Consider the following 19,712-nt stretch of genomic DNA (forward strand, 5'->3'; position numbering starts at 1 on the left):
TCCTAATTTCCTTGCTTGATACAAACTTCTGATATTCCACATTGCAATTTTAAGTGGTTGATTTTTGTTTTTGAATCTAGTTCTGTAAGCATCTGGCTTATCGCTTGAGGAAATAAACCGGGGAATTCTTTGCACCCTCTGGCCATTTAAGGCCTGCTCAGGGCTGAGGGCCATTTTCCAGCTAGGCCATCACTGGAATAGCTCCCTCACCACGACAAGGTGAAGATACCATCGAAGGAGATGGTATCTTCACCATTGTACTTAAGCTCATACTTTATATTAAAAACTTTTCTTCTAGTCACAGGTTTTTTCATTTAGTGTACCAATGTATGATGGAGGAGGGAAGCCTTCTTATTTGCTTGCTTATACCATTATAATGAATGCATAAGAGTATCCATGAGAGGGTTACAATAAAGCCAAAAAGGAATTGATCAATGATGTTATTAAAAAATATATATTAAAAAATGGCTATTAAAATTATAAACATTTTATTTTTAACATGTTCCTACACTGATAATCAGTTTAAATTAAAAATAAGAACTGCAAAGGCACATGCATTATGAAATCTATTTATGTTTTAATTATAAAAAAAACTGCTCCTGTTATGCATGTTAAATTTTCTGTATAGTTTATGACACTCATCACAAATATTTGGTCCATAAGACTCCAAACTTCACTTTTGTTTTCTCAGTTTATGTAATGTTAGTACGACTCATTACACTAGCAAACTGGATGTCTGCTCAATATTACACTAGCACCCTGGGTCTACTCATTGTACTGTTTAGAAACAGTTTCTTAATTAAAAGCATAACCCTTCCACTCATGTGTATACTTACTGTACATATAATTGCCATATTCAGATTCTGCATCCCCAATATCAGAGTGATAACATTGCTCCTGTTAGGCCTATGTCAGCACTTGATGGCGTAACCAATACTTCAAACTCAATTTATTTACTATACTCCTAGCATTAGTGTGTAATGCAAGTAAATATGTGCCTGTTTTTTTTTTTTTTCCCCTCTCAGTAACTCTCACCCAGTCCCAATAATTGCTAGTCCTGTGCGAATCTTTTTTTTATGTGAACCCCAAACACGAGGTATTAGAACCTACAGTACTTAGTACCGTGCTTCGGTTGGAGGTTGAGAAGATGAAAGAAGATATTTGTTGACATTGGACTTGAACTTCTGCAGATTGTAATTTTCGGGAAATACGTATGAAGGAAGGTTGTTACAGAAAAACGGCAGTTGAATGAATAAATGAGGAAGATGAAAAGTTGGTTCTGTGGGTTTGAAGTTGGACATTAAATGGATGTTGGCTGGTGGCAGCACGTGTTTGGACTGTTTTGAAAGAGAGAGCAGGAATTATAGAAGCCAATTCAGAAGAACAGTGCCCATGGAAGTATCTGTAGAAAAGGCATACAGCAGAAACAGTACGTCTATGAGAAAGCGAGTGGAGAGACTGTTAGAGATGAATCATTAATTAACCTAACTGCCATCTTCTGAATAGAATCAAGAAGCCTGAAAGAAGTTTTGGGGGCACCACCCCAGATGTGGGAACAATATTCCATGGCAAGGCGGATTTGCGATTTATACAGAGTGAGCAACTGTTTGGAAGGAAAGTAACACAGAGAGCAAAAGAGAAAACCAAGTTTTTTAGATGCAGAGGAAGCAATATTTGTAATGTGCTTGTGCCAAGAGAGATTAGAAGTCAGGGTAATCCCCAAAAGAGATATATCATTTTGCCTAGAAATTGGAGTGTCCCTAAAGATAAGCATAGGAGCAGAAGAATCCTTTTTGCGAGATATAAGACAAGACTGAGTTTTAGAAGGGTTGAAATCAACTAAGTTGTCTTTGCCCCGCTGGAGAATTACCTGAAGATCGGCATTTAAGGAATTGGTAGCAGATTTTTGAGAAGTTGAAGCTGATTGAGTAGGACAAGGTTTCTCAAAATGGAAAGTGGAATGCAATGTGCTATCATCGGCAAAACTATGGATAGGATTGCCAGTCAATCCTATCCATAGTTCATTAAGAAGAAGGTCATTAATATACAAGAGGAAAAGAGTGGGAGAAAGAACTGAACCTTGGGGGGACACCAGCATTAGTGGAGAAGTTAGAAGACAGAGCCATCTACCATCACCCTCAGTGAGCGATCAGAGAGGAAAACTGGATAACCAATTACTAAAAACAGTTGGCAAACCATAGGATGGAAGCTTGTTTAGAAGACCTTTATGGCAAACACGATCAAAAGCCTTTGAGATGTCAAGAGCAACTACTTGTGTTTCACCGAACTTTTCCATTGAATTAGTCCATAAATGGATAACATAAGCTAGAATATCACCAGTGGATCGACAATGACGGAATCCATACTGGCGATCGTTGTTCAGACAGAAGGTTTCTAGGTAGTTTAAGAGTTGGCGGTTAATTGATTTCTCCATTACTTTAGAAAGAGTTTTTTAAAATAACTAAATGCACAAGGCATAATACGTTAAGAGTTTAATATCTATATGATATCGGTGTATGGATACACCATAGACAACTCTTAAAAAACTACAAAGTAGTTGTTGTAGGCATCATTTGCTCTTTCTCATATTGTACTCTGCCTTCACGACCATGATAATGCACTACCTCGAATAAATAACGCTTCACTAATAGAGAAGACTATTGTTACTTATTCTCGGTGAGCATATTCTCAGTGAGAAAGAGCAAATGATGCCTACAACAACTACTTTGTAGTTTAAGAGTTGTCTATGGTGTATCCACACACCGATAACATATAGATATTAAACTCTTAATGTATTATGCCTTGTGCATTTAGTTATTTTAAATATTGTCATATACACCTTTTGGCATCTCTCATATTGTGTGTTTATCTTCACAACTGGGTCGTCATGTCTGCAATACCAGGGTACCTGCCCACTCACTGATGATAGGCCAATAGCCTTGAAACATGTCTGGGTGGTGGTACTCACCGAGAATAAGTAACAATAGTCTTCTCTATTAGTGAAGCGTTGCTTATTCGAGGTGGTGCATTATCATGGCAACTCGTCGTGTAGGCAGAGCACAATATGAGAAAGAGCAAATGATGCCTACAACAACTACTTTGTAGTTTTTTTAAGAGTTGGGTATCCACACACCGATATCATTTAGAAAGAGTAGAAGTAATTGCAATGGGACGATAATTGGATGGGAGGGATTTGTCACCCTTTTTAGTAACTGGCTGGATATGAGCAAATTTCCAGGCAGAAGGAAAAACACCTTTGGAATAAGAGTGAAAAAAGGCAGCAAAGAATAGTAGTAAGTTCAGGAGCACAGGTTTTGAGAACAAGTGGAGAAATACCATCAGAACCTGGAGCTTTCTTAGCATCAAGATTCATCAAAATCCTTCTGATAACCTTTTGACGGAAGACCACAGGAGGCATTGAATGGAGCGTGTTGGGAATGGTGGAAGGTGTTTTACCAAGATCATTAATACATGAGCTGGAAGAAAAATGAGATGCTAGCAGGTCAGCTTTATCCTTGGCTGAAGTGACAACAGAACCATCTGGTTTGGACAGAGGTGGGAGCAGAGATGGGCAAAAGTTGCGGCCAATAGCTTTGGCAAGAGACCAGAATGCTCGGCTACCATTAGGGCAAGAAGCAAGTTTTCTACTCTTAGCCTGTTCAAACTCTAGTTTAGACTGATTAATAACTGCATTACAATTGTTGCGAGCTTTGGTGTAGGCAGAAAATGAAACTGAAGAATTAGAAACAAGCAAATTACGATATGCAACGTTCTTCTCTTGAATAGCCTTAGCACATTTATTGGAAAACCAAGGTTTAGATAAAGGATGAGATTTTAAAGTGGAGTGTGGGATAAAGGATTCCATTCCTGCAAGAATAATTTCACTGACACGATCTGAGCAAACGTTGACATCACAAGTTTTGAAACAGTAATCCAACCAAGGAAAAGAAAAGAAGTCTCACAGGTCATCCCATTTTGCATTCTTGTAATGCAAAGCAACACAAGGTTGGGAATAGCCATGAGATAAAGGTTCCATTGGAGAAGAGACAATCACCAAGTTGTGATCTGAAGTGCCTAAAGGACCTCTCACTTTGACTGTATACTTAGAAGCGTTTTGTGAGAAAAAGATCAAGCGTATTGGCTGTATGATTAGGATTGTCCGGTATTCTTGTAGATAAATGAACAATCTCTGCTAGGTCATTAGTAATTGCAAAAGCCTCAGCATCTCGACCTGCTGGGTCGGTGTGACTAGAAAACAGAAGCCAGCTGGAGTTGTGAACATTAAAATCACCATGGAAAATTACCTCACTGTTAGGAAAGTTGGACTGGAGAAAATCAAGTTGCAAAGAGAGGAAGTCAAAGAGCTCCAAATGATTAGTAGAGTTGGGAGAACGGTAGAGACCACAAATGAATTTGACACAGTGAGGTAGAGAGATTTTAAGCCAGAGAAGATCAAAGAGAGGAGATTTCAAATTGCCGAATCTCTGACAGGGAATATCAGAACGGACATATGCACAAGTACCACCTTTGAGGCGAAAGGAATCATACAGCGAATAATTTGGGCATCAGAGATGAGCAGTAGTTGAATCAACCGATAACAGATTCTGTCAGAAAAAGTACATGGGGTTTGGCAGACTGCAAGTGGAAATCGTTGAGATTAGAATTGAGACCATGTATATTTGTGAAATGAATTAGGAAGTGCTTGGGAGGTTTAGATATTTTTGCAGATAAGCTTGCTCTATTAATTTGACAATTCATGGTGTATTCAATAGAAAGAAAGTGGGTGGGACATGCTGTATGAAGTAATGAAATTTTTGGATATGGCGTACATGTGGTAAGAATATACCCAGTTCCTTGACATAACGTGGCCTCGACAATGCTCCCTGCATACACACTACTCGGACTCCTCCAGTCACTATCTGGCAGAGTAGAGGTAGCAAGATTATGCACTAGCTGATCTAGAAGCCTCCTAGAGAGTTACCAATAGGTTCGGTCCGGTGTACTAACTAGCGGCCGGCCTGCCTGCGAACACCGTTTTAGAGCTGTACCCTCGAAATGTAAGGAATATTGGATCTCACCACGACGTTCATCGTAACCTCAAAAGTCAATCATACTGCATGATGGAAGAGAAAGGGAAGGGTTGACCAGAACTTAGCTCTAGAGACTAAACATGGGTTGCACCACTTCAATCCTGCAATAAGCAAAGTGGTGGTATTTCACCAGTTGATGAGTCATCTACCACCTAGTACTGCCTGGTAACATAGATGGGCGGCATTCCTCCATGTGGTGTGGGCGCCACACCTCGACCCCTGCTTACGTTGGTTCACACCTGGGTGGTCACCCACCATGTACTTGTGCATGGAAGTTATACCAAGGATTACTAACAGTCCCACCATTGTGAAGGTGCAAGCAGAGGATTTGGTTGTCACAGACCGTCCGGACTTTGCCAAAATTGGGTCTACTTGACTTGAGTTTCACCCGAATATCAGTTCCATCAGCGTTTTAGACTCCCAGGTAGCAAGTACAGCTTGTCTGGCATATCTGAGAGAATCTGTGACAACCTCAAGGACCACTTTGCAGGGTCCTTGAGGGTCCCCTGTGACAACCTTTGCAGGCCTGGTAATCCCTTCCCTCCACTTTCTCAGGCTACTTTTGCTTGCCACAATAGAATCAATGCAAGAATCAATTTATCTCTGTTTGTGGCTATCATTGAACTATTAGTCTGTGTATCCTCCCCCCCCCCCAAAAAAAAAAAAAAAAAAAAAAAACTTACCCAGCCCACCTAACACTATCTAAATTGCATCAGCAAATAATCTTGCACCTCTTCTATTCAAGTATATCCCATGTCTGTAAACAAATATTCCACTTCTGTTAACACTGAGAAGGTTGATAAAACTGACCATGCTGAGAAAAATTTTACCTCATGAGCCTTGAACAAATTCTCCAAAGCCAAATTGACTGAAAAGGTTCAACTGTGTATGCTCTCCCATCATTTCTTGGCAAAAGTCCCAACATTTATAATTCAGCTCTAACTCACAGCTTTTACTCAACGTCAACCTTGCTTTCTTAAGTAAAGTCTCAGATTGCCTAAGCTTAACATTACAAAACAGCACAAAAGTTTAAACAGAAATATCAACTTTTGTGCTGTTAAAAAGCAACAGGTCTCCCATTTTACTAATTTCTGCCCATGGCAGACATACCCTGGTCCTATTCAACCTATCCTCATTGCATAAACTATTCCCTTTTTACCTGAAAATAGTCAACAAGAATAGTTAAACTACCACCTGAGGGACTATCGTACCCTTCAGCGATCCTGCTGTGCAGCCATGTACATGAAGGCAGTCACAAACGTTAAAGTGGGCAGCTATATCACTTGAATGAGGTTCCTCATTTAATTCTTTCAAGGGTAATGGCCCTTTTCTTAGAGCACTCTTTTTAGTCCAAAATTCTAAATCTGTTTAAGTTCCTTCCTTCCTTCCTCTCTCTTTAATCTAGCAAACAAAAAGGCATCTCTTGTGGCAAAATATTGAGCTACAGTGATGTTGTGACCTTAACTACAGTATTATAACCATCTTCATTCCACTTCTTTCTTTTCTGATAGCAGAGTTAGTGCATGTTTTGCCAAGCTATCTATAGTCAACTCTTATCTGCAGGGGTGGAACTAAAGTAGAAATGGACTTCTACAGTGTTTCACTTCTATTATCAAGAAATTATGCAATTTATAGTCAAGGGTGCATTACAGGATCATTTAAACAGGAATGTAACTCTAAAAAAAAAAAAAAAAAAAAAAATCACAACATGGATCTCTTTAGGAAAAGAGATCCATGATGAAGTGAAAAGTCATAGTTGTCTAATCTGATAAATTATGTTGTCATTACTAAGCAGATGGATGCAACAAACAATTTTTGCATTATATTTTTGGACTTTACAAAAGTATTTTACATGGTCCCTTTCGAATGGTTATTATTCACACTTGAGAAAGCTGAGATTATAAGCAAAATCTCTCAGTGGATCATGGGATGGGTGAAAATCAAAGGGTAGTTATAAATGGATGTTCTTCAGATTAAACCAGAATCACAAGCAAGGGTCTCCCAGGTCTGTTTTGTTTTCTTAAGTGATTGATAAAGGCATACAAGGAATATCAAAACATCCAAATATGATGGTCAGGAGGAGGAGGAGGAGGAGGAAATGATCCCACTAGGCTATGTGACATCAAAACATGGACTGGCAATAGAGATAAGAAAAGTAGCAATTATTAGCATTAGCAAGGGCACACAATGCAAGAAAGCAAGCTTATATAGCATCAGCCAAAAAAGCAAAAAAAAAAAAAAACCACCCCTTCTCATTTCATCCATTCACTCACTCCAAATGTTTGTCCAGTTCTGCCTTGAATCTGTTTAAGCTATCAACTTCTACAACGACAGATGGAAGTTTGTTCCAGCAATCAACCACCCGCTGGCTAAAGACAAACTTGCACACATCTATACTACAACTGTCTTTCCTCAATTTCGAATTTATGCCCTCTCAGGCAATTATTCTGAGAAAGAGGAAGAATCCCATCAGCATTGATGCATGCTCAAACCATTCAAGGCTTTATAATTTAATTCTGATAAATGTAAGGGTCCTAACACCTGGATAGTAATAATTCCAAGGCAACTTAATAGAGTAGAGAGCGATACATTAAAGTAATGATAAAGGCAGATAAGGAATTCTCCACGATTTATCTCATCTTCATATGTAGGGAAAAGGAGGTTATTGTGCAATTTTATAAGTCAATTGTCAGATCTCATTTTAAATACTGCATTCAGGCCTGGATGCCACAACTAAAAAGAAGATGAACTCAATTTTTTCCAGAGAATAGTAACTGACTGGTAAGGTGAGCAAAGGAATATATCTATAAAGTCTCTGAAGGTGTGAACTACCAAGACAATGGGGTGGGGATAGATTCTGATTGAGCTATTAAGTCCTAAAGGCAATGAGTAAAATTAGAGTTAAAAATTGTCTAGAATCAGGAAGTATTTGTTTTTGCACCAAAACAACTATGGTCAACAGGTATGTTGTGCCTTTAAATTATGTGCATGCTATTATGGTTTACAAACTTTGCTGGATGAAATACAAATGTTTCTGGGAAAAAAAGATATGCAGAGCCTCCTCTGACCAACGCTCTTCCACAGTGTGAAAAATGCCCATAAAACAGTAAACAGGATATCATAATGTTTAGCTTTATCAAAACACTGTTGTCCAGTGAAACCAATTATCTGCCATTGTGGCCGAGTTAAAAAACTTGGGGAAATACAGAAAGAACTAGAGGGGTGGTCTTGTTTTTCATAGATTTAACAAAGGTCTAGTTTCATTGCATCACTCTTGGCCATTCCAATATTAAAACTAATACTATTCTCTTTAAAATATGTGACTTATAATTTCCTTTCCAAAAGAGATACTTCATGCTATAATTATTGAACCACTGTAGGAAGTGAAAACTGCCCACAGATGCTCAGTGATTACAGCAAGAAGATTTATTCTTCTTGCTGTAATCACTCAATGTATTCAAGAAGAGGTGGGCTGTTTTCATTGGCCACCTTACATTTGTTATTACAACCAACCTGAAGTATTACAAGCTATTACAATACTTCAGGTTAGTTATAGTCTGGAGACATTTAAATGAACTTGTTCTGTGGTTTCCACTCTTTATAACTGAATTTTTAAAATAAGTCATAATAATCTTACCTTTCCCACTGTTCCCAGAATTTTGTTATGTTCAGCTGAACCATTCTGGCAAGGCTCGAGTAAACTCTGTTGCCTCAGTTCATTACAGGTTTCAAGATACACATTGTTGCTGGTCCCACAATGATATGTAGAATTTAACTGTTTTTCCATATTACATGATGTGTTATCTATGCAGTCTATCTGAGTTAAACTTTTACTTCGATGGGACTGGAAAAAACAAGCAGGAAAATAAACATATACTACTATGACAAACTGTATTTTCTAATGCTTAACATTCATCCAGTGATTTTTTTTTTTATTAGAAGTTTTAGTGAGATGACATACAGTAGCTCGCTCATTCGTTTGTTCGCCCTCACACTCAATTCCATGCCAGAAAGAATTAACCTCCAAATTAAAACATTTGGCGATATCAAATTATGACTGCAATCCTGATGAACTAATAAACTGCAGTACTTTTCAAGACACTTGAAAGTGTACTGCAGGTCACTGAAAGACAATTTTAAGGATACTGCTTTGCATGCAGCTACGAGAAAAAGAGGGAGAGAGATATCTTTTGCAAATAAAAGTCAGATATACAGATTTAATAATGAGAGAATCAAGATGACCTTGGAACACAAAGCAATATAAACAAATAAAGGTGAACTAGTTCTGAGTTTAACATAACTTTAGAGAACTGATATCTAATATAACCTTAATTCACAACTACATTAGGTCATAATGTGTCTGCAAATTTTGGTCAGACATGATAGAAGGGAATTACATGCTGATAGCCTTGTGGATTAACTGAAGACTTGAGGAATGCTACAATGCTTTTGGGAGAAATTCTTACCAGCATGGCCCACACCTGTAGTTAGAAGGCTTATTTTGCAGAAACAGGATTCAATTGAACCAAGTGGTAATGCAAGGATTTCTGACAATATTGTAGAGAATACCTTAAGGATTCAGGGAAACTGATAATTAGGGAGATAATATAGACACTAACATTACATGGGTAATGTAGAAGTGTTCAAAGACATGACATGGGTCAAAGTAATTCTTTTTGTTATCACAACAGTCAATACTGATGAGATGTTCTGAGGGTAGCAACATTTTAAATGAGTGGGGAGCTGAGGAAACAAGTTTCAATAACTTCAAGGGATGTGTCTGGGTAGTAGACTATAGAAGAATACTTTTAATTGTCTACAATACAATTTCAGGAGTTTTGTCAATAAAATGAATGAATTTTAACTCCTGGTTAGGACAACTAATGCCAAGCATAATAGGACTAACAGAAACACTGTGCCACCCACAAAAACTGGGGATGATGAATTTCACTGTGGCACATACAACGGAGAGTTAAAAATAAGATTTGTATTCACCCAGAAGTAGTTGTAAATAGAAAGATAATTTCTTTTTTTTTTGTTCTTTCTTTTTTTTGATAAATTGAAATCTCCATAGCAACCACACAAATTTTGGTTTTGATCTGACAAGACTTTTTTTTCCCTTTGTACTGCTGAATGAAATGAAGAAATAAAGTGAAATACAGCTCAGTGATAAGAATCTTCTTTCTGCAAGGGCATGTCAACAATACATGAAATGTTGATGTGCCACAAAAAAAAAAATTTTTTTTTTTTTTTTTTTACAGCTAGTCACCATGGATGAAACTTGGATCCATCACTATGACACCCTGAAACTAAACAAATGTCAAAACACTGGAAGCATGTAGAATCACCACCCCCAAAAATGCAACCATGTGCTGGCAAGGATGCTGTCAGGTTTTTGAAATCAACACGTGTAATACTAACCAGATTACCTTCAAAAGGGCTGTACACAAAAAAGGTAGGGAAAGCTGTAATAATGCCCCTGCACATTCATTGCATGCTGCAGATAGGTGTGCCCACAAATGTGGGTTTGAATTATTGTCGCATTTCCCGATTTTCTTTCTTCATAGAAAATCACACTTTGCTACCGATAGTGGGACGATTTCTGCTGACAAGCCATGTTCGAAAGACAGAGGATTTCTACAAAACTGGCCTGCAGAAGTATATTGAGAGGTGGCAAAAATGTATCATTTTTCTGGTGACTATGTAGAAAAAGTTAAATATATGGTGTTTGTTTCAACCTTCTATACAACCTTCTGGGTGAATACACATTTTTTGACACCCCCTTGTATTTATGAAGTGGGGTGGAAGTGAGTGATGGGATCATGCAGCTCATCAGAAAAGCAGTCTGGGTGCAACAAGCTTTCACAGACTCAAATTATGCATGCTAGTATATCATTCTATACTAGCATGTAGTGCGAGCTAGTTGGAAGAAAAGATATAACAAGGGTGGGATTAATCTACAGACCAGAAGAATGTGATGATTATGACAAGAATAATATCTATGCAAATGGCATATTCGAGCAAGTATGAATGGCCTGTTATAGGCAATTTCAATTCCTGGCATATTGACAATCACCTTGAGTTGATAACAGACTGTAAAAATGTCTTCATTTTTACTTTTCATTTGTCTTTGAGGGCTGTTACTTCGCCAAGTCAGATTATACTTTTTGCCACTACTGTACTTGTAGTGTGATATTCACTCCATGTAGAAGGCTGTTTCTTTTCTTTAGCAAACGCCCGTCAGAGCAGCGCATGAGAAAACAGCAGTTGAAACACTATTCCATCTTTATGAGTCCAGCTGACTCACAAAAAGAGATCGTTACTCGATCGGATCGGACGAACATTGTGGATATAATATTTATAAAACGGTGAGAAAGTATATGACTTTCGTCGGAGAAAAGAGAGTAATGACAATTAAGAAGCATACTTCATGGTGAAATCTGAACCTTATAACTAAGGGGCGATTGTTATCTGGAAATTCCTCGTGTAGGAATGAACGGACTTTAGATCTAGTGACTACCGCTGGGCAGTCTGGAAATTCCACCCCATGCAGATGTGAAGTTCCTCTTCCTCCTCATAAATTCCATTTTTACTGTGTCAGGTTTCCAAAATAACAGTCCCTGGGATTTTCATTTCCCCATGAAATTAGCCTTTTGACCAATAGAAGCATTGGAAACTCTAAAAGGGGGGACACACACACACACACACACACACATGCAGACAGGACATACACACAAGAGGAACGAAGACAGACAGTGAGAACAGACAGAACGAAAAGATCAGGAAGACAGAGAGAGAAGGGAGAAAGATACACAGAGAAACCCAGAGAGAGACAAAGAGTCTTGTCCTGAGAGAAACACTTCTTTTTCTTGAGGCTATTTCGTAAAAACGTCTTGAGAATCTTTTACAGCTGGCTCCTGCTCCTAGACGCCTATTCCTGAATATTGCAAAGTTTATTTTGGTAAGTCTCACCCTATATTTGCAGCACGATAGTTAATAGGATGAAAGTGTCAGACATAAATACATAACTCTTTATTTAATAGAGTCCACTGACAAATAACCCTCCTAACAGGAACACTCACCAAGTTGAAGTCTATCTTACAACACTTAGAAATTAAGAGTTTAACATTAGCAAGACCCATTTGTATTAATGGAATACCATAAGTTATGACTGTTAAACCTGTATAGTACACTTACACATACACCCAGATATTCCATTGCAGGATGATTTTTGGCTTCAGAGAGTACGGGCAGCAGTGCCAACTGAAGATCACATGAAGAACACATGTATCATTAGTCATATATCGTTTGTATTCCTTTTGATAAGAGATAGAGCTCTTATATAATTATTATATAAAAGTATATAACCATTTTATTTTACACCTGTTTGTATGCTAGAGTTAATAAATCATGTTTTGTTTAATCATCCTTGCCCCTTAGCCATTCTCTTGCTACATGTTACCCACAGCACGAGTTTTATAGTAAAAGAGCCATAGTTCTGCGGCATTCTGAGGTCTAACTAATAGGAGGATTTCAGATGAATAAACAATGCCGGTGACTGTGTTGTGTTTATTAATTTTTGACGTTGCAAATCTATTCTCCACGTGTCAGAATAGATCTTGAAAACACGAAATTGTCCTAATATATAAACCACTAGTCGATCATATAAAACAGGCATTTTCTGGAACCTCAATATTAGTGAATGAACTTGCGCGGAAACCTTATTGTACACACAATGTTGAATAATAGTAAGAGTTGATTGCCTTAATCTCCATTTGAAGAATGATGTCCAGCAAACAAACCCCTGTGGAACAAGACACCCAACTTAATTGAAGCAATTGGAAGAGGAAACTTCACATGGGGAACATAATTTTTAAAACAATTAGATGATTGTTATTTGTATCAGCATTCTAAGGAAAGTATTAAGAACAAAAATATTCTATATCTGATCACCCATAAACCACATGACATCACAGGGCTAATGGTACAAGAACCATTAACATGAAGTGATTGTGGATTTCTAAATTAGATGAGGACAGAGGTAGTAGCTGTTAAAAGCAAGGGAATTGGTTTTAATTTCAGCAAACCAGATTATCATAACTTAAGTTTCTATAGGGCTTTATCAACTGGAGAGTAGCACACAGTAAATACTTTATAGTTTTTAAAGCTACAGTCACAGACACCTTGAATGTGTATCTATATCACTAAGAAAACAGCATGAAAAGAATTTCAAAAGTGATGAATAATAAGCTAACTAATTTATAGAGCAGAAAAAAGATGGTATGGATTAGCACCTGGTACCATCAAATACTTTTGCTAACTACATAAAGCAATTTTATGCTAAATGCTTATAATTAAAGATTAAAACAACTTTATTTCAAAAAATAAATTTAATCATGATTAAAGAATAGACATTCTTCACAGAATCAATGTTGTGAGAACGTCATTAGCACCCCTACTTACTTGTGCTAAATTAAAACCAAAAGGCAGTAAATGAGCCACTATAAAAGGTTAGTTGTCACACTGAAACCCAAGTCATAATTTCATAACTGGAATTTGCAATGTATGTCTGTGGTTTCCAAACTTTGACACAGATACATTATGTGAGCCAAAAATATGACACCCTACCCAGAATTTTGTAATTAGACATTCCACTCCTATTTCTTATCGTTAAGGCGATAATAAATAAAATAGTACAACTTGATTTGTTCTGAGCAAAAAACCTACAAACAAGAATAGTGAAAAGGAACATGTGAATTATCACACTCAAGCTTAACTGCAGTCATTTGAAATCAACTTTCAAAGAAAAATAACTCCAAGTATAAAGCATGTAAAGGAAATCTTGTAAATTTATGTTTTTTACATATTAATTAATAGCTACATTTGAATAAATGAGCTCAATCAATATAATATTCAGGAGGGAATTGGTGAAAGAAACAAGACTTGTGGAATTTGCAGAATATCGAGGAATGTCAGTAATGAAGCCCTTTTTTCAAGAAAAGGGCTAACAGAAAGTATATATAGAAGAGCCCAAATGGATTAATAACTAATGAAATTGACTTCATCCTCACTAACAGAAGATATACTGTGAACTACATTACTGTCCTGAACAAGGTAAATGTTGGAAGTGATTACAGAATGGTAAGATGTACACTTGTTATAGATGTAAGAAAAGAATAAACTGACAGGAGTAAATAATGCAAAGGTCTTTGAGATAACAGAACAGGAGAAAAAGCAGTATGTACTGGAACTTAGGAAAAAGTTTGAGCTTCTGCAGACCTTACAAGACAAAGAAATTTACGAAGAATACGACAACTTTCTGAAAGTGATAAAGCCCCAGAAACCCACAGGTAAAAAGAAATCCAAAGAAAAAAAATTATTCAAGAAACATTTGTCATGATGAACCAAAGATGATAAATGAAGAGCAAGATAAACGCTGACCAGAGCAAAATTGAGTATACACTACAGAGTTATGCAAAGTCATTACAAAGAAACTCAGTGAGGACATAAGATTTAACACAAGAAAAGAAGAACAAGCACAGTAGCAAAGGACTTAAATCAGTAGTCATAAGCAGTAATACAGAAACATAAAATGATACAGAATCTGAAGAATAACGATGGCATACTTATAAATAGCAGAGGACTACTATAAAGTATTATAAGGAGCAAGGGAATGTCAGCAGTGGGGAAGATCGAACACAAATTAGCAACACACACCCAATATCCTTCTTGATGAGGTAGGACATGCATTGAAGGAAATGAAGAATCAAAAAGCCCCAGGTGAAGATAAAGTTAAGTTCTTAAAATTAGGAGGAAGAAAGAATTCTTGAATTCTTCAGATTAGAAAGAATTCTTGATCAACCAAAAAAACCAAAAGAGCAAACTGGCTTTAGGACAGGATTCTCAACTATGGATCACCGTCACATCATATCACAGCTAATGGAGAAACAAATGAATATAAAACACCATTATGCCTGGCATTTGTGGATTATGAAAAGGCATTTGACTCCATACAGCATAAGGCAATGTTTTGGGCACTGGAAAGACAAGGCACAGACATCCCCATACATTATGATTTTAAAGGTAAATATATGAGAATGCTACCACCGTTACTAGAGCAGACAAAGACAGTAGCAAATTTAAAATTGAGAAAGGAATTCAACAAGGAGACACTATCTCTGAAGTTGTTTACTCCTGCCACTGAAGAAGATTGGACTAGTTGCAGAAATGAGCCAATGAATAGAGTACCTAAACCATTTATGATTTGCAGATGAAGTGATCATAAGCCATGATCCTGAAGAATTAGAGGAAAATCTTAATCAGTCATGCAGATTTATTAAAGATTTTGGACAAAATATGAATATGGTAAAAACAAAAATAATGATGAACAAGTATGCCACAGAAAGGGATACAATCATTGAAGGTGAAAAAATTGAAAAGGTGGATTCATATACTAATCTTGGACAAATTATTAGCTATAATAATAATAAAAGGCCAGAGAATAATAAATTTCGAATGGATAGCATTCAGAAAGTACAGTCACATACTGAGGAGCAATATCCCAATTTGTCTGAAACGAAAAATAATGAATCAATGTATACTCCCCACCATGACTTATGAAAGTGTAACTTAGATGCTCACAAAAAGAATAGAAGAGAAATTGAAACTATACAGCAAAGAATAGGATGAATTATATTAGGAAACAGCAGGTTGGATAAGAAAATAACAATGGATTAGGCAGCAAACTCAAGTAATGGACATTCTTATCAAAACTAAAATGGACTTGGGCAGGGCATGTAGCTTGAAGACATGATGACAAATGGACTAAGAAAATAACAATGGTACCCAAGAGGGGCTAAAAGAAAATGTGGAAGACAAGAGCAAAGATGGAGAAGAAATTCAAGGGTTCGTGGGCAGTAAATGGAAGTCCATTACAAAACAGAAGGAACTGCAAAGTTGCTGGAGAGGTCATCGTACTGCAATGAATTGAAAACAGCTGATGATGATGATTATTCAGTGAAAGGAAATAGGAATGAAAACAAAATTTGAAAACACCCTTTGGGACACAAAGAAACATACTTTGTAAAGCATTTGTTTAGCTTCATTTCTTGTTTTCAAAGATTGTGTGATGTTTTACATTATATTTTTCATGTTCAGAGGAAGGCCATTAATAAGAGCTATTCTGACAGGTAGTATCAGCATTCCACTAGAAGAATGCATGCCACTCATCTCAGAGGCCAATCGCTCTTCATCACTACAGAAATATTCCACACACACACACACACACACATCTGTTGATCTCCAATTTAAAGCTCAGTTTTGGATTGGAAATCAACAGATGTGTGTGGAATATTTCTGAATTTGAAGCAACAACAATCTTCAACTTCTCTGACAAACAAAGCACAATCAAATTAGCATTAGTAGAGGCATATGATGCAAGAAAGCACGATTAAACAGCATCAGTCAAGGGGGAGGGGAGGAAACGCTTCCCATTTCTTCCATCCATTCACTCCAAAAGTTTGTCCAGTTCTGCCTTCAATTTAAACCATCAACCTCCACAACAACAGATGGAAGTTTGTTCAGACAATCAACCATTTGCTGGCTAAATGCAAATTTTAGCACATTATTTTGCAAACTGTCTATCCTCAATTTGAATTTATGCCACCTCAGGTTTGTAAGCTGAGCAAGAGGAAGAATTCCATCAAGCTTGAGCTCGCTCAACCATTCAAGGCCTAATACACTTCAAACAGATCACCTAGCAGTTGCCTATCTCCAGACGATGCAATTTGCAGAACTTAATCCCTATGCCGTACTCAAAGTGTCATCTGACCACAGCCTTACACAAAGGGATAATCACCTCATTGTCTCTGCTAGCAAAATTCTATATCATTGACAAGACTCCGTGATTTACTCTGGCAGCCTGTCTGCACAGCTCAAAGAATCATATCCGACTGCACAATTACCCCAAAGACTTTTTCATTCTCCGCTTCCGAGTGTAGTACCATACAGTTGGTATGCTTCTCTTGGATTACTGCTATCCATATGCAGTACTTAGCATTTGTCAATGTTAAACTTCAATTTCCACTTCTCAGCCCATTTGCCTAACTTTTCTAGATCCTGTTGCAATAGCATAGTGTCTTTACTGTCATTAACAACCCTGCCAACCTTGTATCATCTGCAAACTTGGACATTAAGCCTGATATACCATCATCAATATCATTGATAAATACAGAAACTGACAATGGGCACAACACCAAACCCTGGAGGGCTCCACTAATAACATTAGTCCATGAAGAGCAGTGTCCATTTATTACCACTCCCTGTTGTCTCCCACTCAACCATCCCTTCATTCATTGCAATAACTTCCCTTAATGCAAAACTGCTCCAATTTGTACAAAAGTCATTTATAAGCAACAGAATCAAAAGCTTTCCTGAAATCCAAGTAAAAGATAAAATTATTTTTTGCATCCAGTTTCTTCATGACCACATCACAATATCCAATCAAATTGGACAGACAAGAGTTCCCCTTAACAAACCCACTCTGCGTCTGAACTATAACTGCAGTCTTGTCAAAATGATCCTGCAATGTTTCTGTAACCAGTCCTTCCCAAGAACAGAAGTCAAACTAACATGTCTATAATTACTCGTGTCCCCCTTTATGAATTAGTGATACATTTGCATATCTACAGTCCATGGGAAGCTCCCGAGTCCAAGGATGCTCTCATAATTATGGCTAAGGGTTTGTTTACTTCCTTTGCTGCCCCCTTTAATATAACTAGATAGATCCCATCCACTCCAGGTGCCTTTCTTATATTTAACTTCAACAACTGCTCCTCAACTTTGCACTCATTACAAAATCATTTAGTTCCTTGTTCGATTTACATAAGCTTCTGGCATCCACTTTCCTACAGAATTCCTCATGTGTGAATGTGAATGCAAAATACTCAATCAGTTTGTCGCCTACCTGAGCAGGATCATAAACAATAGAACCATCAATATCAAATAAATCAATGTGATTCATTCCCTTCCTTTTAGAGTTGAGATAAGTAAATAAGTCTTTGCAGTTTTATTTTGCATCCTTTTCCAAAGATTTCTCGTAATCTGTCTTCACTTGCCTAACCATCTTTCTGACTTGATTACAGACTAGCTTATATCTACCATACACTTCTGTGTAGCCTGAAAATTTATACGTATTGCATGAATTTTTCTTCTCAGCCACGAGTGTCATTAGTTCATTCAACATCCATTTAGGACTAAACCTTCAACAGTATTTCTTAGTTGGTATAAAAAGCCAAGATTAATTTCTTGAATGCTTCCCATTTAGAATTTACTATAACATCATCAGTTAGTCCCACTGTATAGAATTTAAAAAATTTTCAGCCCACTGTAGTCACCTTCACAAAATCATAAATCCTTCCCTTTACCCCTGATGATAGTTACACCTTTAAGTAAATCCCCTCATCAGTACACTATGATCACTGCCACCTAGTGGTTCCTTTATCTGTAAATTCTTAATGCATAACTAATCACTGCTGATAATCAGATCAAGAGTATTACTCCCTCTGGTTGCCTCTCAAACATGCTGCTGTAGAAAACAATCATCCAATTTATGTTATACCTTACTCAATGAAGTTAAGATATACATTACGCTATACTGTATGTTCCCAGAGTTTTAAATTAGTTATATCCTTACTAAATTAAAATTCCTTACCTAAAAACAAAAAAATGCCAAACTTCATGATTAGAACCTTCAAGCTACCTATTTATCACAATTAAAACTCTATTATTCCATCCTATTATAAAACTATCAGACCCCTGTAACCACCTTTACAAAAGCAAGAACCTTTCCCTTTACCCTTGTTAGTAGTTCATCTTTAACTAAATTCAAAATCAATATACTGCGATCACTGCCTCCTAGTGATTCTTTGATCTGCAGATTTTTAATGCATGAATAATCACTGCTGATAATCAGATAAAGAGTATTACTCCCTGTTTTTTCTTCCCTAACATGTAGAAAATATGCCATCCAATAAACCCACATATCTTCCTAGTGTGTGAGTGACCAACTCACAAGTTCCAGTCATTATTTTGAAAGATAAAATAACCCCATAAGATATTCTGATTTACTGGGCCACTATTTCTCTGTACAGCAATGCATTGCACTCAACAGAGTCATTAGGCCTATAACACTCCTATTCTCATTTTTCCTTTCCAAGTGCTTATGTCACACTAAACTGGCTCAACATTGCACACTCCACCCAGGTCAACTAGATGAACTGCCTTAGATTGTGTTTCTTAACTACCAGCAAAACCACTCCTCCATTCCTATCTTGTCTATCCTTTCTCTACCATTGTACACTCCAAATTCTGCATTCTTTTTATCTATGTGACGCTGCTTCTCTTATATATACCAACAACATCTGCCTTTGATGTCTTAACCAGCACTTCAAATTCAAAATTATTTACTATACTCCTAGCATTGGTGTACATGCAAGTATACATGCACCTGTTCTTACTCTTAGTTGCCCTAACACATCCCATGTATTTACTTGTTCCATAATGACTCCCAGCAGTTCTTGAAATCCCCAGCACCATGCTTTCCAGGCCACTGCTCATTCCAAT

General features: G+C 37.1%; 1 protein-coding gene across 5 annotated transcripts in view; it reads right to left on the reverse strand.

Annotated features, from left to right (window-relative positions):
- LOC150079193 (pleckstrin homology domain-containing family G member 5-like) overlaps positions 1-19,712 on the reverse strand; it is a 559,615-nt gene that overhangs the window by 525,545 nt on the left and 14,358 nt on the right. For 4 of the 5 annotated variants that reach the window (XM_090382446.1, XM_090382448.1, XM_090382445.1 and 1 more), the window contains exon 2: positions 8,728-8,934. In XM_090382446.1, the coding sequence (XP_090238572.1) occupies positions 8,728-8,934 (207 nt within the window). Of the gene's footprint in view, positions 1-8,727; positions 8,935-19,712 lie in introns of those variants that run through there. The other variant, XM_090382449.1, reaches the window with a different exon arrangement.

The sequence above is a fragment of the Mastigoproctus giganteus genome, chromosome 10 (assembly GCF_048544385.1).
Source record: "Mastigoproctus giganteus isolate SK-2022 chromosome 10, ASM4854438v1, whole genome shotgun sequence".
Classification (NCBI taxonomy): domain Eukaryota; kingdom Metazoa; phylum Arthropoda; class Arachnida; order Uropygi; family Thelyphonidae; genus Mastigoproctus; species Mastigoproctus giganteus.